Source organism: Empidonax traillii, unplaced genomic scaffold (genome assembly GCF_003031625.1).
Source record: "Empidonax traillii isolate 1590-97213 ecotype Southwest subspecies unplaced genomic scaffold, ASM303162v1 scaffold1:size7828297, whole genome shotgun sequence".
Taxonomy (NCBI): domain Eukaryota; kingdom Metazoa; phylum Chordata; class Aves; order Passeriformes; family Tyrannidae; genus Empidonax; species Empidonax traillii.
The window spans coordinates 2,357,380-2,374,631 of NW_020955194.1; the positions used below are offsets into that span (position 1 = coordinate 2,357,380).

Here is a 17,252-nt window from a genome sequence, read left to right on the forward strand (position 1 = left end):
TGTCTTTGCCTTTTTTTGGATCTCTCATCATGGCATTAGGTGCCTTGCCTGACAGGTGTGAATTTTACTGGTCTTGCTAGACAGAGTTGTCTTTTTTTTTTTTTTTTCCTGGCTTATGTATCATTTTATTTATGGTCACTTCAACTTTTGAAGCAGAATGAGAGAGTCTATAAAACTGCAGAAGGATAATAAAAACCAGTGTCGTAGTGGGATGATTGTTGACCTCAAAGCCCATGAGATTATTTTTTACTTCTCTCCATTTTTTAGCACTGTAGAAACCAGGTTGGAAGAGACATCAGAGGTCTTTATGTCAACCTCCTGCTCAAGGCAGGGTCAGCTTGGCAGTTGAATCATGTGGCTCAAGGCTTTGTCCAGTGGGTTCTAAAATACTTTCAAGGATGGAGATTCCACATCCTCCCTGAGCAACTTGATTGCAGTGCATAGTTATGTTCCTAGAGAAAAACCTTCCCTTTAACCAGCTGGAGCCCCCAGAGGACAAGGGTTGCCTCCCTGAGCCCACAGTAATGCTCTGTCTGATGCAGCACAGGATGCTTTTGGCTTTCTTGACTCTACTGTGGTCAGTGATCTCTTAGGGCATCCTTTGGACACAGAGGGGAAAGAAGTCAGTCTCCAACCTGCAGCAAGAGTGCCAAGATCTTGTTCTGATACTTTTCCAGATAGATCAGGCACTTATTTCCTTTCTGTGTTGTGTTATTAAAAAAATGGACGGTCCTGACTTCCTTGTCATTTGAAGCAGAGCTATTGATCATTTGAAACCTTACAAAAATACAAATTTTTCTTTTCTAATTTTTCTTGGCTCCAATCAGAATAATTCTCAAACTTTAGCTTGTATTATTCACTATTATGAACACAAACTTCATTCTGTAAAACCCTGTATATTTGAGTTTAAGTTGATTAGTTTTATATAGTTAGACTCTTAAAACTTAGGTTTTTTAATGTTTGTAGTACTTTATCCTGCAGGTTTGTCATGCATAACATGTTTGTTTTTTTCAGTCATTACATGAGGCAGATATTGGAAGCTCTACGTTACTGTCATGATAATAATATAATTCACAGGGACGTGAAGGTAAGAGGGTTTAATTACTCTTTGTTCTTCACCACAATGGTGTAAACTACTTAATTTCAATTTTCGTAATATAGAGGAAAGGAGAAGCTCTAGAATCTAGGAATCTTTATTTGCTGAGCAAGTCTTTACTATTATTGATTAAAGCCCACATATAAGATTAAAGCCCATCTCTAATTTCATCAGTATAGAACATTTAGGAGGTCTGTACTCACAGATTATACGTGCATTTGATTACAACTTGCTTTGAAAGTTTAATTTCTAGTTTTTGAATATTCAAATGAAATCTGCTTGCATTTTTTTTTCTTGTTAGGAAAATGTGTATATAAATTAATTGCATAAATTAAACTGGAATTGATAGTTCAAGGGCGTCAATTTGACAGTATAATGACAGTCCTCATCCACGCTAAGATTTCAGAGAGATGCACATGCTTAAATACTACAATATTGGTAGCATTATCTACTTTTTGCAGGCAGTCTTAAACATTTATTATTATGAAAACTTCTCTAATATAAACAAGTTTGTGAGGAGAAATGCAGTGTTTTACAATAGCCTATGTACACTCTCTTTTTGGTCTGGTGAATTTTGTACTATTTTTGTCAATATTTATGGAAGTAGTTAATCCCAAAGTATTTTAATGTAAGTAATTGGGAGTTTTAACTGAAGTGGGTCTGACGGTCTTCAATTTGAATATACAATTTCTTTGTTAATGTCATTCCCTAAAATAGTTAGTCCCACTTCTTTGAGAGTTTGGTTTTATCCAAAGTGAACCAAACACTATTGGAAGTAATGAAAATTCTTAACAAGCTCTGATGGTGCCGTTTGAGAAGTGAATCTTGGGCTTCCAGTGGGTAAGAGAAGATTCAAGCTCTTCCAGGTGTTGTGAGGGAAGAGAGTACAGACACTGGGCTGATGACTTTCATTTAATAAGTCGTTTGTTCTTGTGTACACAGACATTGCAGATTTCCCAACCTCTTACTCCTTTTCTTCTAAAATCAAGAAAATTATTAAATAATAGGCTTTTTAGTTTTTTTATGTTTGGTATTTTAAAAGTAATTTCTTATGTCAGATTCTAAGGATGGCCTCACAACACGGTAGGATGTCTCATCATGTTCTGTCATGAAGGCTTTGAATTCTTTTAATTGTTTATTTTTGGTGGCACATAAGAATTTCTTTGTGTTGCTGTGTCTTTCTGAAAGCTCCCCTTGGTTTTGTTGGACAATGTACTTAAACAAAAACTCAGAAATTTCAGTTTCAAGGGCCTCTGTGGGAGACCCATTTCACTGTGTGTGAAGTGGGAATTTATTGTGGAGCTTGTCCAGTCTCTGAAAACCCCAGAATCACAGGGTTTTTTGAAATACCATCCTTAGAAATAATGCTGTTCGATTACATGGGTTAGGAAAAAATGTTTAACATGTCAGTCTAAAGCAGTGTAAACCAACAGTGCTTCATGTTGGCAAAAGCAGTGCACAGCTACAGGGTTTGGGTGTAGAACACATGAAGCTAACTGCAGTATCCCAGCTCTAGATGTCACTGTAGGCAGTGTTTTGAAAGGAAGTAGACTAAATGACCAGTTTCCAAATTACCCGAATGAAGTGCATTTATAAAATCTGTAAGATTGATAAAGTCATACTACATTTTTTTTTCTTTTACCTTTTAAGCTTTTCTGTGAGTGTTATTTTGAACTGCAAAATACTTGATCACCATCTGGTGCACAGGAAAATTTGCACCTTGTAGCCCATGTAAGGATTAGGTGTCTTTTAGGCACTTTTGTGGTCTTTTGGCTCCTGACTGATTTGGAAGAGCCTGACTTCTCCAAATGACAAGATGTACCAAAGCTTCTGGAGCACTGGGCAGCCTGTGGCAAACTCCCATATGCTTTAGATTCACCTCTGATGACAGAATTAAAACAAAAAGCTTTCACAAGATGACCCGTAGTCACCTTGCTGTGTCAGATATATCCAAACAATGGCTACCAGAAGTAGCAGCGTTGAAAGGGAGGGTTTTTTCCAATACAGAATGTTATTGCACAGCAGTTTGTAAACAGAATAATATTTATGTAAGAGAACAACAGAAGGGAAATGGGAGTAATGTTGGTCTGAAACGAGATGCTTGTCTTTTCCTGTAAAACTCTTGCTATGGTTTGAGTCTCACTTGTCACTTGTTCATTTTTTGCAATAACTGCAATGGAATGGTTTTTATCAGTGAAACATCAAGAGGTTTTGCAATCTTCTGTTAACCTATATTGTGATGTTTATGTAGCGTTTTCCATAGTTGCAGAAATCTTTTTATAAAGATACCTTTTAATAAAACTGATACAGGAGTAGTTTAATCACATCAAGAGCTTTAGTTGCTGGGATTTTCTCCTTAATTCATTCCAAATACTCCAACTTGGTTCTATGATTTCCACACAGTTTGAGTGTTTGTATGTGTTTCTGATTAGCAAATTGATTGGTGCGCAACTGGAGTTGGGGCAAGCTTGTCAGGGAAATGCAGACAATCCACAATTTTTACTATAGGTTATCTTGGTAGGTGTAAATGCTTGTTTTCAACGTGGTCTTCTGAATAGATGAAAGTGCTTAAGCAAAATACATGAATTCTGCCTTCTCTGCTGTTAAGATTCCGTTCAATATTCTTGTGACTGGGAATAAACACACTTCTTCCAGGGAATAGGACTAAGCCTTATGCACTGGGCTGTGTGTCATATACAAATCTGGGTTAGTCCAGGTGACTTGAGTCTTGATCTGTGCATAGATTTGCATGTTGATTTTTGCACTGTACAGGACTTAATTAACCATATGAATTCTGAGAGCCCACTCAGTTACCACTTCTGTCTTTCATTGCCTGAACTGGCTGTAGTTCAGCATTTCAGATTTTGCCAGAGTTTAATACTCTTACACTTCTGCTTTTAGGCATATCTGGGAAATGAGTGAAACTAGTGTGCATATATTTGTGTGTTTATAACTCTATATTCAACTACATTAAAAATTACCAGAATAGAAGCTGTTCTGTAAGACCATCTTCTCTTTCTACTCTTTGAATATCCAAAACAAATCTGTTGCATGTTGCTTTCTTCTACTCTTTTCACTTTGTTGTGAAACTTCTTTTATGCTTTCTGAGGACATTCAGTAATAACTGGTGCTTCTTCTGTATTTTTAAGAAGTTATTAGATCCTTGAGATCCAGTAGCAACTGCTTGGTGAGGATTTTGTTACATATTAAGTTGTTAAAAAGTTATAAACATTGCAAAATCACTAACAGGGGTGGAACTGAAGTGTCCTACCTGACCATGTTTTTTCTGAGGAGCTCTTCCTCGTTCAATGCAGAAGTTGGGAGACTCCAAGAATAAAGCTTTCAGTACTTCTTCTCAGTGTTTATTCAGGCAGTACACTTTTCTTCCTGTTTATGTCTAGTCCTCTGTTTCCTATCTCAGAGTCCCTCTGTTTTGTCCAGCCCTTTTCCTAGTGTACCTTTAGCTGTTTGCTGGGTGATCAGAAGCAGTTTTGCTGAGAATTATATTTACGCTACTTGGCCTTCTTAGATCTCAATATTTAATGCTTTCAGGTCAGGAGGTTTATGTGTTTCAGTCATTTGCCCAGACAGTCAGAAAACGTGTTGTCTTCTGATCAATGAGCTGGCTGCCCACACAGCACATTGGAGTGGGTTGACCAAAAAGTAGGCAGGCACTTGCAGCCTTCAAACTGCTTTTCAAACTGTGTGCTGTGCATATTTGCATTAGGATTTTGTGTTCACTGCAATGGAATTTTTTTTTTTTTAATTATGGTGCAATTGACAAGTCACCTTCTAACTTCTGATTTGGCACCAGGATGTCTAAGCAATACAAGAAGTTTGCCACATAAGCTGTGTTATGCTGTAGTATTTTTCTGTCTCTCCTTCATGCCTTTCAAATTTTCTGGGATTTTTCCTCCATGAACTATTCTGCCCAATGCTAGACGGATATATTACTCAATTTGTAGTTTCTCAAATTGCCTGTACTGCACAAAAGCTTTTCCAGCATTTAAAACAAAAAAAAGTTTGATGCAAATAAAAAATTTAAAGGAGACATAATCTTGAACAGACTACATAGGAAAAAAGCAAGGCATGTATCATTTTTGGGCACTATGTAGATATGTTGGAGCGAGATCTTGCTAAGAGTCTATCACAATGTTATATTGGATTAGTAGTTCCCAAAGTTTTGTTCATTTTCTTGCCTTTTTGATAAGCTCTGGGGGGAGCAAGTGGTTGTGACTAAAAGAGTTGGAGAAAGAGTAATTTCAGCCTATGCTGCAATCAAAAACTCTGTGTTAAGAGAAACAACCGCAGTCAGCCACTGTGCTGAGGGATCCTAACAACTGCAGCTGCATTCCCTATAAAATGTATTTAAGGAAGGACAGAAGTTTTGGCTTCTGAGTTTGTACTTGTGCGAATTATGAGGGCACCTTGGCAGTGAACATATTTGCTCACCCACACTTGCAGCTGTTGATCTAAAACCAACATCACATCAGTGGCACTGAGCGCCTGGAGGACTCACACTGCTCCATTCAGTCTTGCTGTGGTTACCTGGCCATCAGTTGTGTTGCACAGCTGTGGTTCAGCCATTCCAGGGAAAGTGTCTGTGCTTTGTTCAGGCCTTTTTGGTGAAGGAAACGTGTCCAAAACCTGGGGATTTTTTTGATTATGAGCAAGAACTGGGTCCTCAACTTCAACCTAGTTTCTACCCTCTTCCTTGATTTTTTTTTTAGGTAAAAACACTGTCCGTAGGTGAAACATAAGATAACTTTTGTATTTCATGAATGGGTGGGTATTACACAGTTCACTGTACAGATTGCTTGGATTCATTAGGATATACACATTGAATTTATTATGGCTAATATTGATGTAGCAAGCAAGATGACTTGAAAAAATACAATATGTTATCATTTTATTTAAATATTTACCACTTCATATAAAAGCATGACCATAGGTAGTTAAAATCATTTTACTGATAGTTATAGTCTACTAAAATCTTTCCATATTCCTTCCCATTTCAGTGGAAATATCAATGTCACGGTTTTGGTGTTCTGGTGTGGATTTTGCAAACAGGCCATAAAGACTTTTCTTAAATGTTTTGTCTAACAGAAGGGTTATAACTGGATCTAAACTGCTTTTAGCAGCAGCAAGACAAGTAAGGAAATTTTTAACTTCCACTAAATAGTTTAACCTTGGACAGTCATTATGTCTAAGCACTATGTAAAAAACAGGCCTAAAAATATGATATGGAAGAAAGCAGACAGTTAATATCATCTGGATGACAAGAACGTTTCTCTTCACTTTACTGTAAATTAGATGTTTTTCCCCGATACAGGTATTTCTTTGTATGTCATTCAGATGCCTGGTAAGAGAATAGTATGACCACAAAACTGTCATAAAAGACAAATAAAAACATGCAGTGGCAAAAGAACCCGCAATCATTGCAGTGAATTCACCAACTTCTACCTGGATGTTGTAGCAGCTGGGAAACTCTTTAGAACCACTTGCCTGGACATCATATGTTATGGCTGTTACTGTTATGCAGAGCACAATGAGCCAAATACCGATGCACAAACACTTGGCGAATTTTGGCTTACGAAACGCTTGGAGCAAACATCTGGAGAAGTTTTCTGCCTGGGAGTACCGTGTGTCACTGCTCTTCTTCAGCGTGGCATACTGGCTGAGAGCAATGGAGCACAGGATGACGATGGTCACGTACATGCAGACGTGCATGACCAGCGTCCCGAGGTGATGTGCTATCCTGCATTCCATGGACCCGTGGCTCCAGCGCTTCCCTCCTGCAAAGTAGGCTGCCAGGAAGGGCATTGTGCTGCACACACACAGATTTGCAGTCACCAGGTTTGCCAGGTAAATGTATTGTGTTCTCCTCGTGAGTGCTTTCCTTGAAAATATCCAGGCTGCGAGAATGTTTCCAAAGCTTCCAGCAGGGAATAGGCAGGAGTAGATGACAGGCAGAGCTACAGTGGTAGCTAAAGATGGCTGAAGGAAACATGTTGAATTGTTCATTTATGCCAGTATATCTTGAATGAATGGTCAGAGCTGAAAAACAATCAAAAAAATTATTCTTCTCTAATGTTCATTTAACATGTATTTTATTCCTTGCTCATATCTCACCTGTTTCTGTTTCTCCCCTACTTGTTGGTATTCCTAACAGCTGTTTGATGCTGTTACCATCTTGAGTATGCATGAGGTGACAGTTTTGGGTGTTCTCTTCCACTGAGATTTTGTGAAGAAAAGTTGGCTAAGATTTTCTGTGCATAGAATCTAACAAAATAAATTAGGAACTGAAGGTTCAGGCTGGGGTCTGGCAGTAACTTCTGCGATCTTGGTCTATTTCTCAGCCTGCTGGAACGTTTGTAACCTAATTTGGAAACCATTTAAAACCACTGAAAGTTTAAATAAGCAAATGAAATGCAAAGTATTACTTTGATTGCAGAAATGCAGAGGAACGTCCACTACCTCCATTTAAGTACAAATTAGTATGATGTAGGAATCTGACTAAATACATTTATTCTGTGCTCATGTCTGTATCTAATGTTACTTTATCAAAGCTCCAATATTAAATTTACATTTTGCAACTCAGTCTGTATTTGTAAACATATAAAAACACTCATTGAAAACTGCAATATATTTATTTTTTCAAAGATCAGTTTTCAATCTTTTCTCAGTTATAAAACTGAAAATAAGAAATCAAAGCTCTGTACAATGACTGTGTATAAAAACTGGTATTTCAGCTTACTAACCTGTACTGGAGAGCTTTTACTGTTGTATGCATACATACGTTATAGTGCAGCGTATCCTAGTTAGCTTTTCTTTCATTTAAAATCATATGGAACAAATTAAGAGATATCAAATTTACAGACAGATAATAATTTTTTTTAGACAGCTGTAAGCAAATGAACTCAGATGCTAAAGAGGATTCCATGTAGGTATGATAAAAAACCCAGATACTAAGTTTAAAAACTCTGCTATAAGCAGTATTTGACAACTTGCAAATTAAACGTAAATTAAAAAATTAACTTTCATAGCTGTTGCAGTTTAGTATGCACTGAGTTCCTGTCTTGTTGAACCAAAATGTATTGAATTCTTTTATTATGATGAGTTAAATTCACAAGGCAGTTGTTGAATCTACTCATTTAAAAGTCTAATGATAATTTCTATGTCAGTGACCACATTTTGTCAGGTAAAACAAAGTAGTAACTTTAAACTTACCTGTGCAAGCTGCAGACACCTTTCTTTGCAGAGAGGAAATATTTCTATCTGGTGACCGTTCTGTCTCCACTGCTGCAGTGGAAACGGTGACACTTGAATCTGGAAAGTACAGTTAAGAACAATATCTCTCTGACATAAGAAGGTTTTCAGAGAGTGCACTTTTCTTTCACAATGTCAGAAAGCAGCTGGACATTTAAAGTTCAGACAAGATTATACTGTCTGTCCAAAGTACTTTGAAATTAGGTCAGGATCAACTCCATTAGGGAAATTTAAAAAAAAAAAAAAAAGAGGTAGCATGGAAGAGTGATTGTAACAGTCCTTTGGGATCGTGTAGGTATGGCAGAGAAACATCTTGCAATCCTTATATAGTGCTTTCCTCTTTTTTGGGGGTGGAGGGGTTCTCATTAGGACTGCCCACTTTCCAGTGTGAACAAAAAAAAAAAGAAGTTGCAATTTTTTGTGTGAAAACTTGTCTTTTCAATGACATTTAACAGTTTTTCAGCTCCAAGAGCTACCACAAAGCTGACTGTCTGTTCCTGAAGCCCACATGCAATATTAGTGTGTCGATGTGTGTCCACACAAGTGACCAAATGAGCACATCTCTCCTGTCTAGTCAAGAGATGGATTGTGGAGAAGCAATTTTCAGCTGATGCATCCTAGGCATCAGTCAGGGAAAACAGACTTGTTGTCCAAGAAATACAGTGTTTTAAATCATCCAGAAGTATGCACAGGACAATTTCCCTCCTCCATGATAGGTTTGATAGGATGATAGGATGATAGGTTTGATCACAAATCAGTCAAACTCTGTTTAGTTCTGCAAAAGTTGAGACCTGTGAATTTTTTTCTCTCTGATACCTCTGTGGTTCTATAGCTTTTCAACAGCTATAAATAAATTCCTTATGAGAACAGAAGAGATACCAAAATTGCAGAAGTTTTTTTATACTGTAGGTTTCTTGTTTTGCTAGTTTTGCTTTATGTTGAAACATACACTGTAAGAATACATCTCAGTGATCTTTTATCAATTTTATTGTTCAGTCTCATTAATTTTTTTACTAAAATGATGGATGTGTATGCTGGCTTCCTATTTAGAATGCATAGCTAAACTCATTTACAATTAAATTTACTTGCTGTGGAGTATTAGTAATTAGGTTGTAATGCTGTAATTAGTTTGCATGTACTTTTAATTCTTGTTCTTGTTAGATTTAATTATACCTTGTGGGGTTTTTTTCCACGTTTGAATGTATGGTTATATTAAAATGTGCTCTAACAGAAAGGGTCTTGTATTTCTTCAATGTTTAATAGTCTCTTATGTAGTCTTAGAAGGCCTTGTTATTGTGATGTTCCATTGAGATTTAGATACAAGAGTGCATATCCTGAAATTTTGCTATGAGTGGTGTGAACCATTCCAATTAGCAGGGGGTTTTTAATTGTTGCTGTTATTATTATTATTATTTGGTTGGTTATTGGCTGTTACCTGTAATAATTATAATTCAATGACAGTAACTTATGCCGTAAGAAGAGCTAATGCTACAATTTTTTTTCTGATTTATTATATGACAATAGATTATTACAGTGAATTATAATTTGTCACACCTCATTTTGGAATGGATTACTGAGATCAGTAGCAAAGGAATGGGATAAGTTAAAAAAGAAATACCTACCCCAGAAATACAGTAGCAGTTGGTTCTAAGCTGTAGTAAGCACCGTTTTTATTCTTTTAGTGGGCTATTTCCATTCGCCTCACTTCTAAAATATGCATTTTATCTAAAACATATTTGAAGATACTCAAATGGTACAAATGCTTCTTTTATGCAATTCACTCTTAAGTTCTTCATAATTGTCTTCATGTGCATCATTCACATCAATTATTTATATTTTTTTTACTCTCAAACCATGATAGCTCCTAATTTATGCATGTTACTGGATTTTATATGCCAGTAGGAAGCATATGTTGCATTTTGTCATTATATGCAGAAAACTTGCTTTCTGGCCCTAAAAACATCAAACCCAGGAAATTCTCAGGGGTGAAATTCTTCGATTTCAGCAAGGCTTTGACACTGTCACAACATCCTCACAGGCAAACTGAGGAAGTGTGGATGGAATGAGTGGACTCTGAGGTGGATTGAGAACAAGCACAGGGTGTAGTTGGAGGCCTGTCACCAGTGGTGTCCCCTCAGGTTCAATACTGAGCCCAGGACTGTTTAACTTACTCAGCAATGATGGATGAAGGTGGAGGTGCCTCCTCAGCAAGTTTGTTGATGACACAAAGCTGGAGGAGTGGCCGATACCCCAGAGGGCTGTGCAGCCCTTCAGAAGGACCTCGACAGGCTGGAGAGATGGGCAGAGAGGAACTGTCTGAAAGTCAACAAAGGCAAGTGCAGGATCCTGCCTGTGGCAGGAATAACCCCAGGCACCAGGACAGGCCGAGGGCTGACCTGCTGGGAAGCAGCTCTGTGGAGAAGGACCTGGGGACCTGGTGGACAACAAGCTGTCCATGAGCCAGCAGTGTGTCCTGGGGGCCAGGAAGGCCAATGGGATCCTGTGGTGCTTTAGGAAGAGCATTGCCAGCAGGTCAGGGAATCAGGAATGTGATCCTGCCCCTCTGCTCAGCCCTGGTGAGGATCACCTGGAGTGCTGTGTCCAGTTTTGGGCTCCTCAGCCCAAAAGAGACATGAAGTTCCTGGAGCAGGTCCAGTGGAGGGTGACCAAGATGATCAGGGGACTGGAGCACCTCAGTAATGAGGAAAGGCTGAGGGAGCTGGGCCTGTTCAGGATTGAGAAGACATGACTGAGAGGGGAACCCATCAATGTACACAAGTATCTGAAGGGAGCTGTCAGAGGACAGACCAGGCTTGGCCCAGCAACAGAACAAGAGGCAATGGGCAGAAACTGATGCCCAGGAAGTTCCACATGAACATGAGGAAGAACTTCTTTCCTGTGCAGTGACCGAGCACTGGAACAGATTGTCCAGAGAGGCTGTGGAGTCTCCCTCACTGGAATATTTCCTAATGGGAGATAATCCAGACCCATCTGGACACAATCCTGTGCCATGTGCTTTGGCGTGACCCTACTTGAGCAGGGAGGTTGGACTAGATGAGACCCACTGTGGTCCCTCCCAATGTGACCCTTTCTGTGAAAGGCATTTCAGTTGGCCATTTATAACCCAAACCTATCATGTTACGTGTTACAATCATGTATGACAGAGGGATATATTTTGAGGGTGCATGGCTGCTTCCTATCCCCTCTGTCTTGAGATCATGAAAGGCAGCCCAGTCAGCCTCAAATCTCCTTGTGCCTGTCACAAACCAAATGGAGAACCAGACTGTTCCTGCTGTATAGCCGAGTATGGAACTTGTTGGCAGCAGTTGCTCCTTGTGGGATGGAAGGAGGCAGCAGCTTGGTTACTTCTGGTCTCTGTAACAGTCCTGGCTCTTGTACTGTGGAAGGCCCAAGATCTACTGTGTTGCATTTAATACCAATATAAGTCTCTTAAGGTGTACTGGCTACTATACAAGTCCAATCCGTGCCTTCTTTCCAGAAAAAACATTTACCAAGTAGCTTGCCTAGGACTTTGAGTTTTGATGCTTAGTTTTGATGGGGCTTTTTTTTTTTTTTTTATCTTAAACATTAAAATTGAAAGGTGTTTTTGACTGCATAAACTCTTTAAGACGGATGCACTGCACAGTAAGCATTTCCAGTTGGACACTTGTATCAGGAGAGTTGTAGAACACCATGACTCCCCTCTGCCTACTTGTCAGCCTTCCATGCAGGGGTGGCCCAGTGTGTGCACAGCACTTTTGCTGTCATGATTTAATGAGGATTTTTGCTATAGTCAGTATATGTATTTAATACTGTAAGAAGTGCTTATCAAAGCGAAATCGTCTAAGCTCGTGTTTAAATCTGCTCGAGTTGAGCATTATGCTGAATCAGTGAAGATAAAAATATTCAGCAGATTGAAGATAGGTCTCTGTTTGGTGTTTACTGGTGATTTATTTTCACCAGTTTTAAAGCTTCCCTTGTGGTTCAGCAAAACAGACCTCAAATGAAAGTTCCCACGTTGTTTGCTGAATTGTGAGTGTGTGCAGTGCAGCTCTGTGGCATCTTTAAGGATACAAAAATGGGGATATATTGCACTCACAGTTTCAATTCCTCAGTTGTCATACGATGTGCAGAGTCAAGTGTTTCACAGGCTCCAGGTAATTGTTTTACCTGGAGAGACAAAACACAAGCCAAGCACTGTCTTTTAGTGTGGAAAATTTAGCTTGAGGATGACAGTACTAATAAAAATAATCTTCCAGCATTTTTATACTTCGTGTCTTTAATGTTACTTTCATTGTACATCTCCCAGAGTCTTTACAACTGTATTTGCTTCTAAAAAAGCACTGTCTGTGTATTGCTCATGAGGACTTTTACTGTTAATTTCAGAAATTGGGTTTTAACATGAAAACTATGTTGATTATCACAATCAAATAGGAAGCTTTCTCTGTTTTTCTGCACCATACTATAATTTATTTTTTCTAGTTAAATATGTTTGTGTGTAACAGCGTTTTGGCTTTTCCAGGTTCTTCTTAAGCTTCTGTGAAAATGCAAAAGTAATAAAGCAAAAATAAAAATCTAAAACATGGCAGTAAAAGCAAAACCGATACTTTAAAGGTACCTTCTGTTGGCTGCTACCGCGGTTTCAGCTAAAACCAATCAGCACAACTGCAAAAGTCATTCCTTGATGATTAAGAACACTTCTGTACCTTCTGACAAAAATGATCCTGTCTTTTCTTCAGTTTTAATCTGTTGCTGACTGTGTTTGTGTTTTCATCTTTACCTAATGAGAATTTTTGTGTAAGAAATAGCAAATATATTTTTTATTTTAAAGCACAGTCACTTATATCTGTGGTGTGAGAGTTCTGTGAAGAAGTTGGCCTTACTTTATATAGGTGCAGAGGTGTACTACTCACTTAATACAAACTTAAAGGAACCAAAGCTTACCATTTAATCCTCATTTTGTTTCTCACTTTGCAGTACAACAGTAGAAAATTATTCATTTCTCTGCATTTCCCACTCTAACTGTGCAGTTTGAATGTTAAGGTTTTTTCAGCTTCAATCCCAGTTTTCATGAGGGCAGACAAATCAATTATTTTGATAACACAACATGGAAAAATTTGATTGATTTACTTCCCTCACAGAATCACAACTCTCACAGTATCTGTCGAACAACTTCTCTTCACAGAGTTTTCTTACCAATCCACTCTACAATCATTGAACAGTGTGACAGCTTTTTAGTACCTTCTCAGTTCTATTGGATTCCACAGAGCCCTCAGTAGTTGGGATTTTTTGTAAGGAATGGAAAAAATGCTGGCAGAAGGTCTGCAGTGCTACAGAAAATACATTTTGGATTGGTGGAACATTATCAATGTACACATCTCCCTCCTGTCTGTCCTGGTTCTGTATGTGCTGTCAGAGAGCATTAAACTAAAGCTTCCATATGTGAACTTCCCAGTTCTGGGAATAATGTGATTCTTCCTTGTTTATCAGTGATGTAAGCTGCACTCCTCTTTTTTGGTTTCATTGATTGATGTTGTGAGGGAAGTAATTCAGTTAAATTTTCCTATGCTGTGCTATCAAAATAGTTGATAATTGTATGCCCTCATGAGAAACACCATTTTGCAGGTTGAAACCATAATTACAGTTAATTTCAGTGTGAAAATGAAACTTGAAGTTGTGGTTTAACCCTGGTAGACAGGTAAGCCCCACGCAGCCGCTCACTCACTCCCCCTCACTGGGATGGGGAAGAGAATCAAAAGGGTAAAGGTGCGAAAACTTGTTTGTGATTTTTGCCTCTTCCCCCCCTCTTGTTCTTGTGGCTGCTCTGCTGCAGAACAGACCACCCCTTCTGCTCCCTCCTCTCCTTCTGACACGCTCTGGTCAAATCTGCCATTATCTCAAACCATTTAAACTCTGTGTTGGGTGCCAAAGAGGGCTGCTGTGGTTTCATCCCTGTAGTCACCTAAACCCCATGCAGATGCTCACTTGCTTTCCCTCCCCTGGGCTGGAAGGGGGAACTGGTAGGGTAAAAGTGAGAAAACTCATGGTTTATGATAAAGAGAGTTTAATAAGTTAAAAAAAAAAAAAAAAAGATATATAATAAAGCAAGAAAAACAAGTGATAGAAGGAAACCCTGATTGCTCACACCCAGCTGACTGATGCCCAGTGAATTCCTGAGAAATGGCAGCCCTGGCAAACTTCCAGCTTGGCTTTTACTGCTGAGCCTGACACCATGTGCTCTGGGATATCTCTGTGGTCAGTAGGCCTCAACTGTCCCAGCAGTGTCCTCTCCCAGCTCCTTGTCTCTCACCCCCAGTCTCCTCTCTGGTGCCTGTTCTGAGAGGCAGAGAAGTCCTTGATGTTGTGCAAGTGCTGCTTGGCAATAGCTAAAACATCCCTGTGTTATTAACACTGTTTTGATTACAAACCCAGACCACAGCCAGTACCAGCTACTGTGAAGAAATCTATCCCAGCCAAATCTATCTCTACCCCAGCCAAAACCAGCACAGCTGTTTACTCAAGCCAGGTACACTCTAACACGTTTATGATTCAAGTTATAAACATGTGTCTGGTAAACAGTGTAGTTTCTTTGCATGAGTGTCCCTGGTGGTGCAGTGGCTAAACCACAGCGTTGTCAACGCTGAGATCTGGGTTCGATTCCCGGTTAGGACACTCCCCGGGCAGATGGAGCTCGCTAGCCCTGTAAGGCAATCCATCTATGTCCTGAGGACCTCGCTGCCACCGTCCAAGCGTGCTTGGCCCCGGCAGATGAACCTCAGGATTAAAGGGTGGGCTCAGTTCCACGCACACTGTGTCTCACCTAAAAAATCCAATGCGCAGGCTGGAAGGTGGAAAGACCTTCCCCGGTTCTTCGTTCGCGAAGAGACTGGCCATTAAGTTTCTTTGCTTAAGTTTTACATTTATTTTGAGGAATGTGTGTAACACAACGGAGCTCTTAATGTATATGTCAAGTCTAAAAGGTAAATAAGCAGCTAGGCAGCATATGTACCTTATATACATTTTCTGACAAATACTTATGCACCCATATTTGCATACTAAAAAAAAGGTGACATTCTGATGCATCAAACGAAATTCAAAGATGGGTTGGAGATCTCAATAAAGAGGAAAACAAGGTTTCATGCAGATTATGTGGTGTGCATTGAGTTAGGCTTTAATTACAAAAAGGAGAACAAATAAAATTATTTCCTATTGAAATTCACCTGAAGACTCGGGTAATTGCTGTAGTTGGCCCTGATAATTCACTATTAAAGTGACTGATTATATTGTCATTTGACATGTCACAGTGTAACTTTGAGCACATCTCCCAAGTTGTTACAGGACCATTTGCTCTTCAGTAATATTGCTTTGCAAAGCCAGCCTTTTACCCTCAAGTTTGTTAAAACTGATTGCAGAAAAAAACACATAACGATTAAATATTTTTTAAAGACAGTAAAGATACCTCCTTTTGTTTTTTGGTCAGTAGTAATTGCTTCCTATGTGACAGTGCAGTCTAGTTTCAGATCCCTTTCTGAGCCAGCTGATACATCTGGCCTTTAACATCTTGATGCACTGATTTATATAGTTGCAGAAATCTAAAAGGTTTTCACTTGTCTGGTTGCTTTTGGGGGTTGTTTCTTTGTTCTAACTGCTACTCTATCAAGTTCATAAAGTCATAACTGTTTCCCTATTCTGTGCCATACCTGCTCTTGTAGACTTTCTTATAGACCTGCTCCCTTCCCAATTCCCATTTCTGAACTGTAGAGTTGATTTATTTGATGCAGCCTGGATTTGCAGCATCAAAACCTTGTACTGTTACTTGATCTTCTGGAGATATCTAAGTCTGGTTTTGCAGTGGTGCTGTGTCCATGAGTTGCAGTCCTTGTAAATGAAAATTCTGGTTTAAATTGAATGCTTTGTTCAAAATAATTTTAGAATTCATATTTTGTTCAAGTTGCACCCTGTCATTTGTTTGCGTCCTGTTCTGTGTTCCCCAGCCCAAACCCTCACCCCAGCCTGCTGATCAGTCACCGATCAACTGCTCACAGAATAACCATAGACAAAGAATGATGAGATAATATATAAATCTTGTGAAATTATGTTTTATAAACTCTACTAGACTTACCAAAGTTGATGTAAATATGTACAGCCGCAGTGCTGCATAGGAGAATTGTGCTGTACAGAGAACCAAGAGAAGCATACATATCACAGGATGACAAGATGATAGATAAAAGATCATGAAACGCAATTATTGTGAGAATCAGTCAGAAATTATTGTACAGATGCCTTCACTGTATGCTGAAGTGCTTAAGATAAAATGCAGTTACCATTGTACCTTTATGAATTTACAGGTTTATACGAATCTTTCTTTTGAAGATTAAGAAACCCTGCAATTTTTTATTTAAAAAAAATGAAGACAAAATAGACTAGCTAGTTATTGTAATCGGTTTAACATGTTTATACTCTGTTTCACCAGATCTAAATTATGTAAAATCACATCAAAATTAAATAAAGTTTATATCTAGCAGAGATGAAGTCTTATATTTAATTTGTTCAGTAAGAGTATTATGAATGACTTCTGTAAAACCAGAATATTGTACATGAATTAGTAAAAATCCGCATTTGGGCACAGATTTGACATTAGAAGTCACATGATCCATTAGAGAAGTTACTGGTAGTCACATTAAAACCAACTTCTTTACACCTGCTTACTTGAGCAATATTGTTTGTATGTGTCAAGATAATAAACCCTTATTTTATGGAGCTTTATGTCTAGTCTGTATTTTGTTCACCTCTCTGTCCTGTTACACCAGACATTTAATTGTTCATGGTATAACTGCTGCTTTTTAGTCATCTTTGGGCCAGACAACCCCCCCCCCCCCCCCCCCCC

The 17,252-nt window shown here is 38.7% G+C and overlaps 2 protein-coding genes across 11 annotated transcripts in view; one reads left to right on the forward strand and one right to left on the reverse strand.

The window, feature by feature from the left end:
• Nucleotides 1-17,252, forward strand: part of CASK (calcium/calmodulin dependent serine protein kinase) — a 199,356-nt gene that overhangs the window by 90,289 nt on the left and 91,815 nt on the right. For all 10 annotated transcript variants that reach the window (XM_027883008.1, XM_027883100.1, XM_027883270.1 and 7 more), the window contains exon 5: nt 1,015-1,087. In XM_027883008.1, coding sequence (XP_027738809.1) covers nt 1,015-1,087 — 73 coding nt within the window. The remainder of the gene's footprint in view (nt 1-1,014; nt 1,088-17,252) is intronic.
• GPR82 (G protein-coupled receptor 82) lies at nt 6,083-7,245 on the reverse strand. The gene has a single exon (XM_027884384.1). The coding sequence runs from the start codon at nt 7,118-7,120 to the stop codon at nt 6,083-6,085; it is 1,038 nt and encodes a 345-aa protein (XP_027740185.1). The 5' UTR covers nt 7,121-7,245.

Coding starts and splice junctions, on each gene's coding strand:
- GPR82 (XM_027884384.1), bottom strand. CDS start 7,120: ATGAACAATTCAACATGTTTCCTTCAGCCATCTTTAGCTACCACTGTA.